The sequence below is a fragment of the Carassius carassius genome, chromosome 37 (genome assembly GCF_963082965.1).
Source record: "Carassius carassius chromosome 37, fCarCar2.1, whole genome shotgun sequence".
Classification (NCBI taxonomy): domain Eukaryota; kingdom Metazoa; phylum Chordata; class Actinopteri; order Cypriniformes; family Cyprinidae; genus Carassius; species Carassius carassius.
In genome coordinates, this window is record NC_081791.1 from 2,898,252 (window position 1) to 2,919,598 (window position 21,347).

At 38.7% G+C, this 21,347-nt stretch overlaps 1 protein-coding gene across 1 annotated transcript in view; it reads left to right on the forward strand.

The window, feature by feature from the left end:
* The first annotated feature begins 214 nt into the window (after positions 1-214).
* atp6ap1a (ATPase H+ transporting accessory protein 1a) overlaps positions 215-21,347 on the forward strand; it is a 29,611-nt gene continuing 8,478 nt past the window's right edge. Inside the window, exons 1-9 of the mRNA XM_059527141.1 lie at positions 215-375; positions 1,353-1,479; positions 3,142-3,216; positions 3,426-3,616; positions 4,514-4,554; positions 4,698-4,783; positions 6,201-6,463; positions 9,090-9,140; positions 9,238-9,475. Coding sequence (XP_059383124.1) covers positions 257-375; positions 1,353-1,479; positions 3,142-3,216; positions 3,426-3,616; positions 4,514-4,554; positions 4,698-4,783; positions 6,201-6,463; positions 9,090-9,140; positions 9,238-9,475 — 1,191 coding nt within the window. The 5' untranslated portion in view covers positions 215-256. The remainder of the gene's footprint in view (positions 376-1,352; positions 1,480-3,141; positions 3,217-3,425; positions 3,617-4,513; positions 4,555-4,697; positions 4,784-6,200; positions 6,464-9,089; positions 9,141-9,237; positions 9,476-21,347) is intronic.

Below are 21,347 nucleotides of genomic sequence, written 5' to 3' on the forward strand. Positions count from 1 at the left end.
CCCCACAAAATGAAGTCAATGAATATTTTGTCAATATCTTTACATAGTTTTTTTTTTTAATCAAGATGTAAAGCCATTGCTGCAAAAATACAACTAGAAATACCCTTTGTCTTAGTAATTAAAACTCTACACCTTAAAGAGAGGTCTCTTATTAGCCAATGAATGTAGGCTAGTCCTGTTTTGGTACATTTATACGTCATTGATCAATCACGCTGGAGATGGCCGGTTATGACGTCACGCCTAATCTGCTCGGAAGATGGCTGCTTTGAGGACGGTCTCCGGTAACACAGGGATGATTTCGCTTTTTCTTCTGTGTGTGATCGCAGCAGCGAAAAGCGATGAACAAGTACCTCTGGTCGCATGGGCGAGTGATGGGTAAAGACCGACAGTATATGAATGTAGTTCGGGAGGCTGAATGGCGAGAGTTAGCTTTTGGCGGTTTGCTAGCTGGGTGACACGGTCGCTGTCCAGTACTGAAAACCCGTGTAAACACCTCAATATGAGTTTTAAAGTGTTATATTATCTGATAAACAACACACGTTTAGTAATCGAACACTATATGTATCTACAAGCTTCAGTGTGTTTACATTAGACTGCAGATAGCATTGTTGAGCGGTGATGGCTGTCTATGGCTGTCAAGGCAGCATTTCTGCCGTCATGGATGTCTACACAGTTACTAGAATCTGCGTTAATCCGGTTTTTGTGTTATGTCAGAGTTACACTTCTGATGTTCATTGTGTGGTTTTGTCATTATGATCATGATATTTGACCCCGGAGCACAAAACCAGTCATAAGTAGCACGGGGATATTTGCAGGCACGGCTCCTTTCTCTACCGGTGTTAAAGGTGGGGGGAAATAAATAAGAAAATAAATGATATTGATGACGTCAGAGTTACTTCATAAAGAAATGGGGCTAAACCGGGGCTATTCAAAATTCTGACGGGGCTATACCCCTCCAACCCCCCACCCAGTCCCGGTGTAGCGCCGTCACTGTAGCAATAACCACAAATACATTGCATGGATCAAAATGATCGATGCCAAAAATCATTAGAATATTAAGTAACGATCATGTTTCATTAAGATATTTTGTAAATCTCCAACTGTAAATATATCAAAACTTAATTTTTGATTAATAATATGCATTGCTAAGGATTTAATTTGGAAAACTTTAAAGGCGATTTTCTCAATATTTTGATTTTTTTTTTTTTGCAACCTCACATTCCAGATATTCAAATAGTCCAAATCTTGGACAAATATTGTTTTATCCTAACAAACCATACATCATTGGAGAGCTTATTTAATTTCACAAATGTGTATTTCTAAACCTGTGTCTTATAATGTCTTGTGTGAAGGTTTGCCTTGTCTCCTGTGGATGCTCCATCAGCGGGTCACACTGTGTCTGTGGAGGAGCTGGAGTCACACCTGAACACAGCACTGAGCACTACACCACATAATCTTCTGCTCTTCCTGCAGGATAAAGTATGCACTATATTCATAACACATTAAGCAAACAGATTTATATGGTTTGATTTAGTGTGCCAATAGGAAATAATTTCCTGATTTGTGCAACTAAACTGCTTTTTGCAGCACATCATTACTGTTTTGTCGCTCCAACAGTATTGGATGGCTATAGGAATTGAACCTCAGGGTGGCAGTACTATATATAAATATACGTATGTATAATACATTTCTTGACAGATTTTGCATACCTATATCATCAATATGTCACTGTTGATAAAGGACAAAATTAAATAAAAACAAAAGGAAGAAAGTAAAACAAGAAAAGAAAAGTCTTGTTTGTGATTAGCTCACATTACAGAATACATTGATAATAGTTGTGAATGAGGCCATAGAGACAGACATCGAGAGATAGGGAGATACAATAATTTCACAATCACTAATAGATACACATTTCTAAATGGATTACTACCACTGATTTATAATGGAGAACTGGATTGCTCATGATGTCATGAAAGTGAAGTCGCCGCGCCGCCGTATTGGTAATCCCTTGTGTTTATATATATATATATATATATATATAAATATAAATATATATATATATATATATATATATATATATATATATATATATATATATATATATATATATATATATATATATATATATATATAAAACAAATTACAAAGTGCTCATTCTGAAATCTGAAGAAAAATTTATGCTTTGTATACACATACTTTTAATTGCCTTGTACAGTTATTCATTGTTTATATAATTTAGTTATAGTGTTTTTATTCGTACAGTAGCTAACTGCAAATATTGCAACAATAATTTCATTAACAGCATTCATTTTGAAGCAGGTAATGATTTAAACAGTGGAAACGGTATTAAACATTTGTGCGATCTTGGAGAGTCTGAAATAGATTTTGCTCAATCAGGACACTAAAAATATACACATTATAATGTATCCTTAGAAATGTCTGACTATATATAGTACGGATTATGTTCATAAAGAAATAAGCTATATTTTGTGTTAGATCAAGTTACCTTCAATACCACGACTTAGGTGCCCTTGAGCAAGGCATTGAACCCCCAACTGCTCCCCGGGCGCCGCAGCATAAATGGCTGCCCACTGCTCCGGGTGTGTGCTCACAGTGTGTGTGTGTGTGTGCATTTCGGATGGGTTAAATGCAGAGCACAAATTCTGAGTATGGGTCACCATACTTGGCTGAATGTCACTTCACTCACTCACTCACTCACTCACTGTGTCGGCAGTGCGCAGCAGACACACCCACCAAAACGATTTCAATATATTGCTTATCCTGCCCAAAAAGACCGTAAACACTGCAGATAACATCAGAAGTAAACATTAATTTACATAAACATAACATTAAAACTAATCCTGTTTGACTGATTTGCTTAAAATCGTGTGATGTTTAGGTCAGCGGTTTGCACATGACTCAGTGGTGCTCTCTGCCGGTAGGGATTAGTAAAATGGCGAATCGAACACTTCTGGTGGCTTCACTGCCTGTTTGCAGTTTAGAACGCGATGAGTGATCCAGTCATATATAGCTCAGTGATTACTACTAGAGTTCCTGATGGGTTTTATTGAAGACAACAATCTGAATTGCTAGTTGAGGTAGTGCTAATCAAATGGGTTGAACTTTGTGTGTTTCATTCAGTTGAGTGTCGATGACTTCACATTGTATGGAGGAGTCTTTGGAAACAAACAGGATAGTGTCTTCCAAAATCTTGAGGTATGTTGATGCCTTTTCCACCTGTCACTACTTATGATATTTATTACTTCTTATGTTTTTGACTTTAGTTGACTTAAAGTTGTTTGTCGGTATTAACTGAGATTTATTTTTTTTTTAGTTATATCAAATGAAATCACTTGTGCTTGTTACTCAATTATTAAAAAGCAGCTCTCAGGTTTTGTTGATGTATGACTGTGGCATGTTCACAGGCGGCTCTACTCTCCTCCTCTTCCTTTTGGTTGCCATCAGTATCATCGTCTGCCACTGCTTTGGTTTCTACACTCCTCCAGAATCAGATTGATGCGGCTCCTCTCTACATGAATCCAGACACGCTTGCTCAACTCCGCCTCAATGCTTCTCTTGCTGCCTTGCTGGTCTTCCGCCTCCCTTACAGCGGCGGGTAATCAAATCTCTTTGACACTGGCTGGAGTTCAGAATGAAATAAATACTGTACACTGACTACAGATTTTCTTTATATAATATATGAATTAAAACATTATCCAATTTGATATTGTTTCAAATTGAACTATGCGGCATTGTCACATGACCTTATTAATACAGTTCAGTGAGTGCCATCCAGTTATCTTCTCCAAAAACTATGGTTCTTTTACATATTTATTTACATAGTTTATTTACATTTTTATGCTTTAAACTCATGCTGTAAATGCTGAAATGCATGAAGAAGATATAACTAAGTTTTTCATCTGTTAACACATTCTGCAACCAGTGATGCAAATAAACACAGATAAAAGAGCAAACTATGTGAAACATTTATGAGATCTAAGTATATTTTAAGGCAATAGGATATGCATTGTCAAAAAATTATTACAGCACTCGTGAGATTAAATGCACAAAATAATAATTTATATAACAAAAATATAATAAAACCATTAATTGTGTGTACAGTATGTTACCATGGATAATTATCTTGAATATAGTGAGTGAATAATAGAAAAAGAGATAAAGTGTCTTTTGAAATCCTAGTCAAAAGTAAATCCATACACATAAACAGGATGAGAGAGGCAGTGCTGAAAAATTAGAAAAGGTCTTCTTTTAGTACTTTATTCACCATGTGACAGAAATTTAAAGTGATGATAGTATAGTATGCAATTGATCACAACCATTGTCTTCCATTTGTCGGGTGAGCATTTCTTTGTATAAAATCTCATTAAATTTGGAAACACAAAGTAAAAAAGGCTGAATAGATGAAAATCCCTTACTTCTGGGACCTTCTTAAAACCTGAAAAGGAACTCTTATGAGATCTTATGAGGACTGTAGGATGTCTTTTTCTTGCAGGACTGATATGATGTCTACTAAAGAAGTGCTTAGCGGAAATGGTAGGTGTCTTATTCAAACCTCTCCAAGTATTAAAAACCTTGTACTCTAACTATAATTATTATTATTATTGCAAAACAAGCCAAGATACTAATACAATGAAGTTTTTTCCTGCAAATGTATGCCATTATGTTGTGTATTGTAGATGAGGTGATTGGTCAGGTGCTGAGCATCATGAAAGCTCAGTCTGTGCCGTATACTGCAGTGTTTACTGCACTTTGGCCCTCAAGGGTAAGACTTTTCTGCAGTTGTCCTGTATGAATGTTACTTACCTTCATGTAGTGACTAAAATCAAACCATATTTGAAATATGAGTGATTTTATATGAGTGTAAATATATACGTTGAAGTGATTTAAATTTTACTGGAAATTCAACCGAAAATGGTTTATGTGCTAAATAACGTATATAGAGCAAATTCTTTAGTTTAATTAATTATATTTCATGTAAATTACATTTTCTCAGTTGATGATTTTGTATTTTGTATTTGAAGCATAATCATATATATTTTTATTATATTTAAAGCTTTACATGTAACATTATGTAGAAAACATCTCTGGATACTTGTGTAACCATAGTTCCCTGAGAGGAGGGAACGAGGCATTACGTATGGGGAAACCCTTTTCCCCAAAATGCTGAAGCCTGATTGAATGACTCTATTGCTTTACAATAGCCTGAGTAGTCTCTGAGCATACACTTTATTGACTGGCCACTATATAAGCGATGTTGGGCACCAAAATTCCTCAGAATCTTTCTACTGAACGAGAACTATTGAGGATAGAAAAGGATTTTTTTTTTTCACTCGGCAATCCTCCTCTGACCAGACACCCAGGTCAGAGGCACTAATGGAATCGTCCTCTACACAGCCGAACAAAATAATTTCCTGCACTTTTACTGGAGATCGGGAACTCTCATTAACATAGATGAGTGAGGGCTCCTGTGTGCTAGTGGGTTGTGGGCAACCTCGCATTAAGGATCTTGATTGTCAATTCCTCGCAGGCTCTGCAATCTGATCCTTCCATTGCCACCTCATCATGGGCATGGCCCAGACACAGCACACAATCCTCATGTGCATCAGGAAATGTGCATGGTACTCTGCCGGAACGCAAGAGGGGATCGCTTTCTGCGTCATCCACTCTAGTCACGCAGGTCAACAGCAGAATCAGGCTCCAGCTGGAGAAGAACGATTCTGAGGAATTTTGATGCCCAACAGCAATTGTATTGTGGCTGAGTCAGCCAACCAGGCGAATGCTCGGACATTGGTTCCAACCAGGCTTCAGCCTTTAGAGGAAAAGGGTTTCCCCATATGTAAAGTCAAGAAACCGACTTCCTAAGGGTACAAAAAGCTAAAACCAGTAAAACTAATAATTGAAAAGGAATAGTTCCCACTGTAATATCTGGTTGAATGAGTCACCTTCGAAAATGTGCCCATGTAAAATGGACAGTTTCAAATTCAAAAGAGAAGATTTTAATTATATTTTGTCAACACAAGACTACCAAATAAGTTTTTACAGGTGCAACTTTAAATATATTAACTAGGCAGGTTGCCCCATGCTTTACATTTTTAATGGGAGGTTGTGTAATTATATCAAACCAATGTAGGAGTTTAATGTGAGCACAGTATATTTAAGGTGGCTTGTGTTTGTCTCAGGTGTTAGAGGAGGTATCTCCGGCTGTGCACTCAGTCTGGTCACGATCCCTACTGCAGTCCCGTCGTGAGGAAATTACTGCTCCAAAGCCGCCTTTGGAGTTTAAGGAGAAGGGCTCCACCTGCATCCTCTTGTGGGCGGAGAAGCTAGTTGTCAGCCAGTATCGCTCAGGAAAGTGGGAGAGGCATGACCTTGCCCCCAAAACCTTTGGTGAAGGTGTGGAACCTAACCTGTCCGGATCATCCTGCAATGAGACTCACTCCCGGTAAACAGTGCTCAACTGCATGTGAGGTTTATGTTGAAGAGAACATTTTTTTCAGGATTTAATTTTTCCCCTTAAATCCACTTATAATTTTAGATTTAGGTTATTTATTATCATTATCATGACCCTTTTCCACCCCTTTTTGAGAATTAGATGAAGTGACTATAATCTTTAAGGCTACTACTGCTTTTATTATGATTGGCTAACCATGTGAAAATAGTAACAATGCCCCTCCATACTAAATAGCCATTAATATGTAAACATACTCTGTCATGATGATCATTGTGATTCAGTAGAGTGCGTGTAGACCCTTCATAGAAAATCTGAACTGTAGAGGTTGCCCTTTAGGGTTATGATTATTCACAGTAGAGCAAAGAAGGGGGCTGTGCTTTAAATCGCTCTGTATACTCTTGTATCATACACTGTTTGACACCTCATGATCTGATTCTGATTCTGGCAGTAATAATTCTTATCATAATTGCATGCATTCATGTAGTAAAACCATGTTTAATATTCGTAATCATGAGTATGACCTGAAAACTTAATGAATCTGATAATTAAGAATATATAAAGTTAAATTGTAATATAAAGTTATATATACTGTTTGTATATACAACCCGAATTCCGGAAAAGTTGGGACGTTTTTTAAATTTTAATAAAATGAAAACTAAAGGAATTTCAAATCACATGAGCCAATATTTTATTCACAATAGAACATAGATAATGTAGCAAATGTTTAAACTGAGAAATTTTACACTTTTATCCACTTAATTAGCTCATTTAAAATTTAATGCCTGCTACAGGTCTCAAAAAAGTTGGCACGGGGCAACAAATGGCTAAAAAAGCAAGCAGTTTTGAAAAGATTCAGCTGGGAGAACATCTAGTGATTAATTAAGTTAATTGATATCAGGTCTGTAACATGATTAGCTATAAAAGCTTTGTCTTAGAGAAGCAGAGTCTCTCAGAAGTAAAGATGGGCAGAGGCTCTCCAATCTGTGAAAGACTGCGTAAAAAAATTGTGGAAAACTTTAAAAACAATGTTCCTCAACGTCAAATTGCAAAGGCTTTGCAAATCTCATCATAACATCATCAAAAGATTCAGAGAAACTGGAGAAATCTCTGTGCGTAAGGGACAAGGCCGGAGACCTTTATTGGATGCCCGTGGTCTTCGGGCTCTCAGACGACACTGCATCACTCATCGGCATGATTGTGTCATAGACATTACTAAATGGGCCCAAGAATACTTTCAGAAACCACTGTCGGTAAACACAATCCGCCGTGCCATCAGCAGATGCCAACTAAAGCTCTATCATGCAAAAAGGAAGCCATATGTGAACATGGTCCAGAAGCGCCGTCGTGTCCTGTGGGCCAAGGCTCATTTAAAATGGACTATTTCAAAGTGGAATAGTGTTTTATGGTCAGACGAGTCCAAATTTGACATTCTTGTTGGAGATCACGGACGCCGTGTCCTCCGGGCTAAAGAGGAGGGAGACCTTCCAGCATGTTATCAGCGTTCAGTTCAAAAGCCAGCATCTCTGATGGTATGGGGGTGCATAAGTGCATACGGTATGGGCAGCTTGCATGTTTTGGAAGGCTCTGTGAATGCTGAAAGGTATATAAAGGTTTTAGAGCAACATATGCTTCCCTCCAAACAACGTCTATTTCAGGGAAGGCCTTGTTTATTTCAGCAGGACAATGCAAAACCACATACTGCAGCTATAACAACAGCATGGCTTCGTCGTAGAAGAGTCCGGGTGCTAACCTGGCCTGCCTGCAGTCCAGATCTTTCACCTATAGAGAACATTTGGCGCATCATTAAACGAAAAATACGTCAAAGACAACCACGAACTCTTCAGCAGCTGGAAATCTATATAAGGCAAGAATGGGACCAAATTCCAACAGCAAAACTCCAGCAACTCATAGCCTCAATGCCCAGACGTCTTCAAACTGTTTTGAAAAGAAAAGGAGATGCTACACCATGGTAAACATGCCCCGTCCCAACTATTTTGAGACTTGTAGCAGAAATCAAAATTGAAATGAGCTCATTTTGTGCATAAAATTGTAAACTTTCTCAGTTTAAACATTTGCTATGTTATCTATGTTCTATTGTGAATAAAATATTGGCTCATGTGATTTGAAAGTCTTTTAGTTTTCATTTTATTAAAATTTAAAAAACGTCCCAACTTTTCCGGAATTCGTGTTGTATATATATATATATATATATATATATATATATTATTATTATTTTTTTTTTTTAAGTTTTGTAATCACAAATTATTTCAGACCTTTTGACGCAGATGATCATTCAGATTCAGATCTTTGAATGTAAACATTGAGAACCCTTGGTACAAGGTTTAATTTTGGAGGCAGTGGTTACACTGTGTCTACACTGGATGTGTGATTCATTGATGTTACGACAGTGAATCAGTGCTCCTTTCTGTCTTTCCCATTCTCCATGGACCTGCAAAACTTATGACCAAAGGACAAATAGATTTGAAACTTGCCCCTTTTTTATGTCTTCAGTATAGGCAGCATGACAAGACAACAGTGTAGTAGAAAATTAAAGTGCTATGCTATTAACATTTAAATATTGGCAGTTCATGAACCACAATTTTCTCTTGAAATACAGGTTGGTTTTGAACTATGAAGATGTCCTGAATTACCGTTCTTTTAAGCTCATGTAAGTGTTTAATTATCGCATTTACACACACATACACACAATCTCAGTGTACTATATCTCTGTGTTGGGATTGAACTGTGTTCTGTATTCTCCTCAGTTTTGTAATGAACCGCCGCCACTATAAAGTTTCTGCACGCCACTGGTTCACCATGGATCTGGTTCATCTGGAGTATGATGGGAAAAATGCCACATTCAATGGCAGCCGTTACATCTATGCCCCAGCCGAGTACTCATACCGCTGTGAGTCTGTGAGCAGTTCTCGCTACCCTCAGCTGTCACCCCACTCAGACAAGGACAATGCCAATGACTGGCAGATCTTTTTCCATGACTTCCAGGTAGGTTCTGAGACAATGAAACCAAAGACAACTAGACTTCATGGTTTCCATGGTTTAAAGTCTATAATAAACATTTTCTATATTAAATGAAATATTTTCTTGTTATGCTAGGGTTAAAAAATAATTATGGACTAAAAATTGCCCTTTGTGAGTGCAGTCCACTGTATATAAAATTATTATCCAGTAATCATGACTGGGAAGTAGTAAGCCATACATATACATATACATTTTATACTACACTACCAGTCAAACGTTTTTGGACAGACAGATTTCTAATATATTCCAGTGATTTCAAAGCTGAATTTTTAGCATCATTACTCCAGTCACATGATCCTTTAGAAATCTTTCTAATATGCTGATTTGTTGCTCAAAAACATTTGTTATTATTATTATTATTATTATTATGTTGAAAACAGCAGAGTAGAATTTTTTCAGGTTTCTTTAGTGAATAGAAAGTTCAGAAGAACAGCATTTATCTGAAACAGAAATCTTTTGTAACATTATAAATGTCTTTATCATCACTTTTGATCATTTTGAAGCATGCATCCTTGCTAAATAAAAGTATTAATTTCTATAACCCCCCCCCAAGAAATAATCCCCCCCCCCCCCCAAGAAAAAAAAATTATACTGTCTCCAAGCTTTGAATGGTTTAGTGTATAATGTTGAAAAAGCTTTTTATTTAAGATAAATGCTGAAATCTTTCTATTCATCTTATTCGGTTACTTGATACGGGAACAAGTACTGCGTCTTGCTAGATGCATATGGGAAAGAGCATTTTTTCTCTTGAACTGAAGCCTTTTTCATTCACGCAGTTAAACTGCATGGCCAGTGGCTCATGCAGTGTATTAAAAAATGAACCAATGGCTATGCAGTGGAGCTGCATGAGCCGATGGCGATGAAGTCCACCAAGGCTTCCAAAGCCCGGCAGAATGGGAGGGGCACTCTAGCTATATAAGCGGGCGTTTGCCACAGGATTCTCAGGTTACTAGGGCTGTGACGGTGGCTGATTTTTACCACCGCGGTAGTCATGGACCAACAACCGCCGGTGGCGCGGTGTTTGAAAAAAAACAATAAAAAATTATATATATATTAGTGTCAAAATTTGCTCGTTAACCAAGGCGATATTTTTTTTCCAGTTTAACTTATTCAAATTATTTTACGTAGGGGCGGGGATGGCTACCCACTCACAACTGCTGCTTCTGTCACTTTTTCTCATGACAAGAAGTGAATTTATTCAGTCGCAGACTCGCAGAATGACTGAACAGGAAACGTTTCAGACACGCGCTCCACTTCACTTTATTATCAGGTGCAAGTTAAGCGAGCGTGGACGGTCCTGTGCCCAAAGGCGGTGCGCGCTTCCTTTGTGCGTATCCTTTCATATCAAACTGTGAAATAAACTATGTGCAAGCAGTGTCGTGGTCAGTTAATTCATGGAATTACCAAAAAAGTAATTAAAATTGACTTAAACTGTGCATGCATGTGATATATTTTATATATATTATATACAGGATATATTTATATGCACGTCTAGAAATCAGCCCAGCACTGTCTCACTCATCTAACACATCCTATTTAACTTGTCAGTTCGTGTTTATTTGAGCACTTCTGTCAGTGAACGCTGCCTGCAAAACACTAAAATAAATATCAAAGAAATAATGTTTATTTAGGCTACAAGAAAGTAGCCTAAATAAGAAAGTTAAATACACCCTAACGGACGCGAGCAACGCAACACGAGAAAATACTCATTATAATCAGTGATGCTACACTGGATGCAGCACAACACGACATGATAAATCCCCGTCCGGTCTGTGATGTAGGCTACTGACACAGAGTTCAAATGTCCTGTATAGATACTAGACAGACTAAACCTGTCGCAACGCGGTTGTTGCGTCTGGCTTACTTTTCCGCCACCAAGCAAGCTCAGTAACTCCTCATCTGCACGTGCTCTCTTTGAAATAGGAATCGTTGCCATATTTCTTGTTACCATCGTTTATTCATCGCTGTCTCGTTTGTATTTGGCCAGTTTGGAGAAAGCCTCACCAAACGTTACCAGCCAGCGTTTGCGATCACGAGAACTTGTGTAAACGCTGATGGGTGACATGAATGCAGATGACTCCAGATCGGTGAGGTGGTATTTGCTTTCCCAACAAGATCCATCGCCCAACACTAAATTAATTTGTTGAATGTATAAACTGTATTTTCCCGCGCTCAAATCTGCCAATCTAAAGGAAACGCTGTGTTTGAGGTAATTTGTTAATTACCATAGACTTAGAATTTGCAACTATTACAGTTATTACACTTATATACAAAACTTTGTATTATGTTTGTGACGTCACGTGCACTACCGCCGGTGGCAGTAGACAACCACGGTAGCAACCGACCACCGCGGTGACGCGGTTGTCACGGCAACCGTCACAGCCCTACAGGTATCTTCGACTGAAGCGACGACTGAGTGGTGCAGCTACATAGCATGGCTAGGAATACAGTACTCATTCCCGTATCTCAGGGAACCAAGGTTACATTTCGATACTACAGTCGTATTGCGTCTTGCTAGACGCATATCGGAACAGTACAATCACGCTGTGCTGTGTGTAGTTGAACGACTAAGGTCTTCTCTGGTGTGGTTACCGAAGCAGACAAAGAGTTGTTTGAACTGCCTATAGGGGGCGGAAACCTCAATATAGAATCTCAAAGCTCTGGCTGGGCAGAGCAGAGATGGCTCACTGTCCTCTTTAGAGGGAGGAAGTGCGGAGAGCATAATGACCTGTGCTCTGAACGGAGTGGAGAGCACCTTAGGTATGTTAACGTGCCTTGGTTTCAGGATGACTTGGTGTCGTTAGGCCCGAATTCCAGGCAGGCAGAGCTAACAGAGAGTGCCTGCAGGTCCCCATTCGCTTTACTGATGCCAGGGCCAATAAATCTGGCTGAGGGTGCCATATCCATCCCGTCAGCTTGAGAAAGGAGATTCTGTCTCAGCAGAACAGGCCAAGGGGCCGCTATCAACAGCTGAGTCAGCTCTGATAACTAGGGTTGGGTACCGAAACCCGATGCCAATATGGAATCTGCGAATCAGAGCGCAGATTTTGGTGTCTCATTTCGGTGTCTCATTTCAGTGCCTTTTAAATGCCGGAGTGATCGAAATATTTGTCCTGGATCTCCGAAATTTACAGTAGAAGCATGGGTGTTGCTAGGCTTTTTTAGCGGGGCTATAGCATTTAGCTCCATAAACTGTACACAAATTTGCGATCGCCTCAGATTCAGTCCCCTTAAATTTCATATGAAAATGGCTGCAGACCCGTAAGACCCGAACAGAAACAGAGGACACAAGGTGTGTGTTTATTGATAGATTGTTAGAATATCTTTATCTGTGCAGTTCTTTGTCATAAATACAGTTTACAAAAGGCTACGAGGGAACAATCGGTTTCTCATCTACTGTAAGGTTTTCGTTCCGTTCACCGCTCATCACACCACAGCTGTTTCCTCCAGCGATAATCTAGCCCTTAACACATATGACGCATACTTTAATTAAACTTATTTAAATATACTTAATTTAATTATATTTATACTTAATTATACATACACTACTGTGTAAAAGTCTTAGTCTTAGGCGGACTGTTGTCAGACTGCTTGTGCATTCAGCAATCTCACTAGATTATTATTAAAATTAATGGCAAAATTAATGTTTGGAAATGTTAACTGATGTTTCCTACTGACATACTAAAGCAATAACTGGCTTAAAACCCTTTTTTGGGGTGAAAATACTAATGTACCTAAGACTGAACTTTACAAACAACATTGTAGCTACTTGATAAAGAATGACCATACAGTCATTCACAGAACTGATTAAAGACAGGGACAGACATCACTTATTTTAACTAAATATCAGAGTGATTGACAGAGATACAGTAGAAACATTAGGGGACCTATCATACACCCGGCAATGCGACGCAAGGTGCAGCGTAAGTGTGTTTGCTAGTTTCAGTCCGGCGCTATTCGCATTTTCCCGTCCAGCGCCGCGTCATTAATTAGCAAATGCATTTGCGCCCATTTGTGCGCCCATGGGCGTGCTGTTCAGGCACATTGCTGGCGCATTGCTATTTTAAGGAGCTGAAAATTTACTGCACCATAGACCAACTCAAACCTGGTCTAAAGTCTGGCGCAATGTTTTTTCTTTGTTATTTAAAGAGCGTGTTATTATAGGCGGGTCCACAACGTGTTGCTTATTAAGCACAGGGCACAGCAGCACACAAACATGCCAAATGTTACAAATTAAAGGATTGCAATGCATAAGATTTTTTTGATGGCTAATTAAATATAAAAATGCCTACGTGTCATAATGGATAGTCATCGCATGTATCAGAATTAGGCTATCTATTTGCTTGCACACGAGCAGCTCCGTTTCATTCTGTCTTTGCGAATGTCCAAATTCCGCCGTGTAAATAGCAAATCCGTCATGGCACAACTGGCTCTTAAAGGGAATGGAAGATGAGACTCTGATTGGTTTATTGCACGTTACGCCCAAAAAACACCCATTACTCATTAAGAGAATAGGGACAACCCGTTTAGACCATGCGCCCGGGCTCGCCAACCGTGTTTCTGTCGTTAAAATAGAAAAAGTGGATTTGAGTGCACCTGCGCCGTGCGCTTTACAATTTGCATTTAGAACGTTAAAATAGGGCCCTATGCGTGGTTTTGTATTAAATAATGGCCCAGATTGTGAAATGCATTTATTAGGCTTAGAGTAAGGGAAGCACAACTTGGGAAATGAGAGCATCCAAGGGGCGTGTGAATGCTATGGATTTATTTTAAATCTTTTTAATGTTCTTTTAATGTTATCCTTTTTAGGCTTTATTTATTTGTTTATTTTTATAGAAGTATCGGTTCAGGCACCATTTAGGCACCGGTACAATTTTAAAAGTATCGAAATGGCATTGGTATCCTATAAAACCCAATCGATACCCAACCCTACTTATAACCACAGCTGGTTCATCTAAAGGGGGCCACCAGGAGAACCTTGTGTTTCTGTTCCCCTACTCGCCTGATTACCTGTGGGATCAGAGCGATTGGGGGAAATCATAAAGGAGGTTGTGCCAATCGTGGGCCAATGCATCCTTGGTTTTTAAGAAATAAACTGGGCAGTGAGTGTTGTCTTCTGAGGCGAAAAGAGGTCTATCTCAGCCATGCCGAAGATCTCCCAGATCCTCCGAACTGTTTGCGGATGGAGCGTCCGCTCCCTTAAGGTGACATTGCATCTTGATAACATGTCTGCTCCTTGGCTCAATTTGCCCATTATATGTGCTGCCCTCAGCAAGCTCTGAAGAGACGCTTCAAAGAGAGACCTCCCTGGCGATTTATGTAGGACACCACAGACATGTTGTCCGATTGGATTAGCACATGGTGTCTTTTTAGGACTGGCTGAAAGAACTGACAGGCTTGACATACTGCTAGCATCTCCAGGCAGTTGATGTGGAAGCCCTTTTTCCACCTTTGATCAGTGGGCGAGTTCAAATCTGAGTTGGAGTCGTCTGCCATGAAAGCTGTCCTTCTGCAAGCAATCCCCATAGCCTGGTCCATCCAATGGGAATTTGTCCAAGGGGCGAGGGCTGCCACACAGGCCTGACTCACCCTGATGTGTAGGTGTCTGTGACGCCATGCATAGGATGGAACTCATGGTTTCAACCAGTGCTGGTGGGGCGCATATGAAGCAGACACAACTGTAGCACTGGCGATGTTGCTGCCATGAGGCTCAGCATCCTCTGAAACACTTTAAGGGGGTGAGTGGAACCAATCTTGAAGGAGTTTGCCAGCCTCCATATAGACAGAGCCAGATCTGGAGCGACTACAGCTCTCATTTGGGCTGAGTCGAAAATTGTTAGTAGTTGGGTGAACCTTTTCTACAGCTTAGGGATGCAACGATACTGCGATCCTGTATTCGTATTTGTAAAAATGCCCCTATACCAAAAGCCGATACTTTGCTGTTCGCTCCATTAGCGCATGCATTTGGATTAAAACTAAATTGTAAATATAAAACAAACAAAAATTATAGGGGCATTCACTATAAACAACATTTATTTTAATCCTCAAGCATACACGATTACAGCAAAAGTGATACAGACTGTGTGAAATGCACTAGGCTGGAAATGTCTTCTGTAAATGTGTGCGCACTGCGCATGTTTAGCTTGCTCTAAAATTGTGTTTTTTATTCATACGCGAGGGTATGCGCCATTTAAATGAACATTGAAAGTAAAAAAGCTCATATAATTAATATTGTATAATTAAGTGTGGAAATAACTGAAGGAAATATCTGTTTGCGAACTTATAAGTAACTCTGCAACTACATATCATCTAGTGGTCATTAGAGTATTAGTATGTCTGCTACTGTAAATATATGCTAACTTTATTTTGATGGTCAACCAACAGATAAACTGACTATAAGTGTCTTAACAAGTACATCAGCTTATTCTACCATACAAGTTGAGCATACTAAATACACTAATGAGAGTTAGTTGGCATGTAGTTGCAAAGTTGCTTATTGTTGATTGATTAAGGGGACCATCAAAATAAAATGTAACCATATAAAACATTGCATTTTTTTCATTTTGAGTATTAAGCTCACATCAATTAATTAACATTAGTTCCACAGGAAACACTCAAATAAAACTCAAAATCTAATCACTCACAAGCTGTATAAGATACTGTGCAGATCTTAAATAAACAATGTCAAGATATGATACAGTCCATAATAATCATAATAATACTCATACAGGTTTGGAACAACGTGGGTGAGTAAATGATGACAGAATTTTCATTTTTGGGTGGACTATCCCTTTAAAGGTAGTTCATCCTTGAATTCAGTTATGTCTAGGGGTTGGGAATCGTTAGACATTTCTTCGGTTCTGGTTCCGATTCCATTAAAATCATTAAACAACTATTAAAAAAATAATGGTAAGGAAAAAGGCACAATACTCAACTACTCAATGCTCAGTACTGTTTATTACATACTTTCAACTTAAATTAAAGGTTGGCAATGTCAAAATTCAGGTTCCAATTTCCGGTTCCTTTTAAATGAACTATTATTATGTTTTTTTACAATTTTACCTTCATTGAATGTAGTGTTGCTGAAAGGTAGTTAATAATGTTAAGTTATGCTAGTCCACCAATCAGCATGTGCTTCAATTATTTTTTCTACACTATCAATAACATTTTGCTTTTCAAACAGGAATAAGCTGGTTGGCCAAATAGTCCCTTGAGGGCTGAGACACTTGGTAATGTCTTTATATAACCATGTATACACACTCTCCATAAAGCCCATATTTTACAAATAATAATGCAGTCAGGAGAAACATTTAAAATGCATGAAACAAATATTTTCTATCTCTTTATCACTCTTGAAATGACCTGTACACTAAATAATCTAACCCCCATACTTAAATAACAAGTTTATTTAGTAAATAACAGTCTATTTATTTAGTGGTCCAAGTTGAAGTCAGTATGTATATTAATGACAATATGTAATTTAGCTGTGGCAGGTGCTGCATGCTGCCCATACATGTACAGTCAGACAAAACAGCGTGTACAGTTATCAAAGGCGTGGGTGCGCAAACAGTCGTGGGAAATGTGTTCGGCAGTTAAAGACACGACACGGCGCCAGGCTCATTCCTGTTATAAGGTGACTTCTATGTCTCAATGATTTATTTAGTCATATTTTCTCTAAAATGAGACATATTTATAAGATTTGGCTTAAATTGTAAATTTAGGTCTTCTTTATCACTTAAACAGAGATAATAGAAATTATAAATATTTTTTTTATATTTTACACACATTTTTATTGATATATGCATTCAATTTTATGATGTCCTCATGTGCAAAGTTCCACAACTTCCTCAACTTCCACAAGAAATATAAACCATTAAATGCTAAAAAAAAAATCTAGGCTAAACTGCCTCTAATCATACATACAAATCATTTGAAAATATATTTATATATATTTTTTTAAGTTTTCTTCAATTACCGTGTCCCTGAAGTCATTTCCCACCCTGTTAGTACATATTTTCTTACCTTCCAAAACAGACTGCAATTTCATTGAGACCATTTTCAAGAAGTGACATAATAAATTTTTTTCCCACTGGAATTCAACTGTACAAACTGAGATAAGCTTGAACTCTCACTCCTAACTTTTTGTTGTAGTTTTTGAAATGTTAACCTGCTTGTCCCACCCTTAAAGGCCATGTTGCAGGTTAACCACCACTTTCGATTAATGGGTACATAAATCACTCAAGATATGTATATCATTTTTAAAATGTCTCAAAAATGGTCTTAAAGACCTGTTTTTTAAGTTTTTGGTATGACGTCACGTTGGGGAGAAGTTGAGGAAAGGGAGCCTCAGTCTAGTATGATGCCACGTTCCAGGCAGCCCGTAACCCGTGTTTTTCCAACCTCAAACCCATGAAATTGCACTGGAATGGCAGTCAAACCTGTGACTTCCCACCCGTGAACTCATGTCTCGTACTAGATCGATGTACTCCGAGTTCCGAGGTCACACAGCATGCGAAACAACAATGACAGCCCCTATGGATAATACTGCCTACAGATGCAGTGTTTATGCAAGTGGTACACGTTGAAAAAACGATTTTAGGTCAATGTAACGTTGCAATAAAATAAATAATCTTGTTACAATTCCTTGCGCTCAGAAAGTTTGGCGTAACTTGCCTGGAATGGTATAAAGTCATTAGTAGTGGTATGAAATAGTGATTACGAGCTCAAAAACCTGCCTGGAACGCAGCATCAGAACTAATGTTATAGCGACTGACTGGGATGAGGATGAGGTGGCAAGAGCCAACATGTATGATGGCCCGCAGCCGTGTAATTTCGATCGAGCCAGCCGTGAGAGGGCAAATGAGGAAATGCCAAGAACTGATGTACGTCAAAGCTAATTAAATGCATGGTCCGAGGAGAATGAGTGGAGAGTTGGTGAAGTGTCCTGGTGAGATACTGTCATTGAGTAGCACCGAGTGAAAAAAATCAACGTTTTCTTCATATCTAGTGGCAGTCAAAGTCAAAGTCACCTTTATTTATATAGCGCTTTAAACAAAACACATTGCTCCAAGCAACTGAACAACATTCATTAGGAAAACAGTGTCAATAATGCAAAAATGATAGTTAAAGGCAGTTCATCATTGGATTCAGTTATGTCATCTCTGTTCAGTTAAATAGTGGTGCATTTATTTGCAATCAAGTCAACGATATCGCTGTAGATGAAGTGTCCCCAACTAAGCAAGCCAGAGGCGACAGCGGCAAGGAACCGAAACTCCATCGGTGACAGAATGGAGAAAAAAACCTTGGGAGAAACCAGGCTCAGTTGGGGGGCCAGTTCTCCTCTGACCAGACGACACCAGTAGTTCAATTCCAGGTTGCAGCAAAGTCAGATTGTGCAGAAGAATCATCTGTTTCCTGTGGTCTTGTCCTTGTGCTCCTCTGAGACAAGGTCTTTACAGGGGATCTGTATCTGGGGCTCTAGTTGTCCTGGTCTCCGCTGTCTTTAAGGGATGTAGAGGTGCTGATCCACCATCTGGTCTGGATACGTACTGGATCCAGGTGACTGCAGTGACCCTCTGATCTGGACACAGACTGGATCTGGTGGCCACGGTGACCTCGGAACAAGAGAGAAACAGACAAATATTAGCGTAGATGCCGTTCTTCTAATGATGTAGCAAGTACATAGGGTGTTATGGGAAGTGTTTCCGGTTCCGGTTTACCTAATTAATGCAGCCTAAAAATCCTTTAACGGATTTGGATATTAAAAGCATATTAGTATGTTATGTCTATGCCAGGTTAAAGAGATGGGTCTTTAATCTAGATTTAAACTGCAAGTGTGTGTCTGCCTCCTGAACAATGTTAGGTGGGTTATTCCAGAGTTTAGGCGCCAAATAGCAAAAGGATCTGCCGCCCGCAGTTGATTTTGATATTCTAGGTATTATCAAATTGCCTGAGTTTTGAGAACGTAGCGGACGTAGAGGATTATAATGTAAAAGGAGCTCATACAAATACTAAGGTGCTAAACCATTCAGGGCTTTATAAGTAATAAGCAATATTTTAAAATCTATACGATGCTTGATAGGGAGCCAGTGCAGTGTTGACAGGACCGGGCTAATATGGTCATACTTCCTGGTTCTAGTAAGAACTCTTGCTGCTGCATTTTGGACTAGCTGTAGTTTGTTTACTAAGCGTGCAGAACAACCACCCAATAAAGCATTAAAATAATCTAACCTAGAGGTCATAAATGCATGGATTAACATTTCTGCATTTGACATTGAGAGCATAGGCCGTAATTTAGATATATTTTTGAGATGGAAAAATGCAGTTTTACAAATGCTAGAAACGTGGCTTTCTAAGGAAAGATTGCGATCAATAGCACACCTAGGTTCCTAACTGATGACGAAGAATTGACAGAGCAACCATCAAGTCTTAGACAGTGTTCTAGGTTATTACAAGCGGAGTTTTTAGGTCCTATAATTAACACCTCTGTTTTTTCAGAATTTAGCAGCAAGAAATTACTCGTCATCCAGTTTTTTATATCGACTATGCAATCCATTAGTTTTTTCAAATTGGTGTGTTTCACCGGGCCGCGAAGAAATATAGAGCTGAGTATCATCAGCATAACAGTGAAAGCTAACACCATGTTTCCTGATGATATCTCCCATGGGTAACATATAAAGCGTGAAGAGTAGCAGCCCTAGTACTGAGCCTTGAGGTACTCCATACTGCACTTGTGATCGATAGGATACATCTTCATTCACTGCTACGAACTTATGGCGGTCATATAAGTACGATTTAAACCATGCTAATGCACTTCCACTGATGCCAACAAAGTGTTCAAGTCTATGCAAAAGAATGTTGTGGTCAATTGTGTCAAACGCAGCACTAAGATCCAATAAAACTAATAGAGAGATACACCCACGATCAGATGATAAGAGCAGATCATTTGTAACTCTAAGGAGAGCAGTCTCAGTACTATGATACGGTCTAAATCCTGACTGGAAATCCTCACATATACCATTTTTCTCTAAGAAGGAATATAATTGTGAGGATACCACCTTTTCTAGTATCTTGGACAGAAAAGGGAGATTCGAGATTGGTCTATAATTAACTAGTTCTTTGGGGTCAAGTTGTGGTTTTTTGATGAGAGGCTTAATAACAGCCAGTTTGAAGGTTTTGGGGACATATCCTAATGACAATGAGGAATTAATAATAGTCAGAAGAGGATCTATGACTTCTGGAAGCACCTCTTTTAGGAGCTTAGATGGTATAGGGTCTAACATACATGTTGTTGGTTTAGATGATTTAACAAGTTTATACAATTCTTCCCCTCCTATGGTAGAGAATGAGTGGAACTGTTCCTCAGGGGGTCTATAGTGGGGGTCTTATGTGATACTGTAGCTGACGGCTGAATGGTTGCAATTTTATCTCTAATAGTATCGATTTTAGAAGTAAAGTAGTTCATAAAGTCATTACTGCTGTGGTGTTGGGAAATGTCAACACTTGTTGAGGCTTTATTTTTCGTTAATTTAGCCACTGTATTGAATAAATACCTGGGGTTATGTTTGTTTTCTAAACCTTCCTTAAGCGTAAAGGAGCAACTTTATTTAAAGTGCTAGAAAAGAGAGAGTCCATAGTTTCTGTTACATCATCAAGTTGTTCTGAGGTTTTGGATATGCTAAGGAATTTGTTTACATCAGGAAGATAACTTAAAAAGCAGTCTTTTGTGGTAGAAGTGATGGTTCTTTCATACTTGTAACAAGAAGTAGAATTTACAATTTTGGCTATATGAAGTTTGCACAGAACTATATAATGATCTGAGATATCATCACTTGGC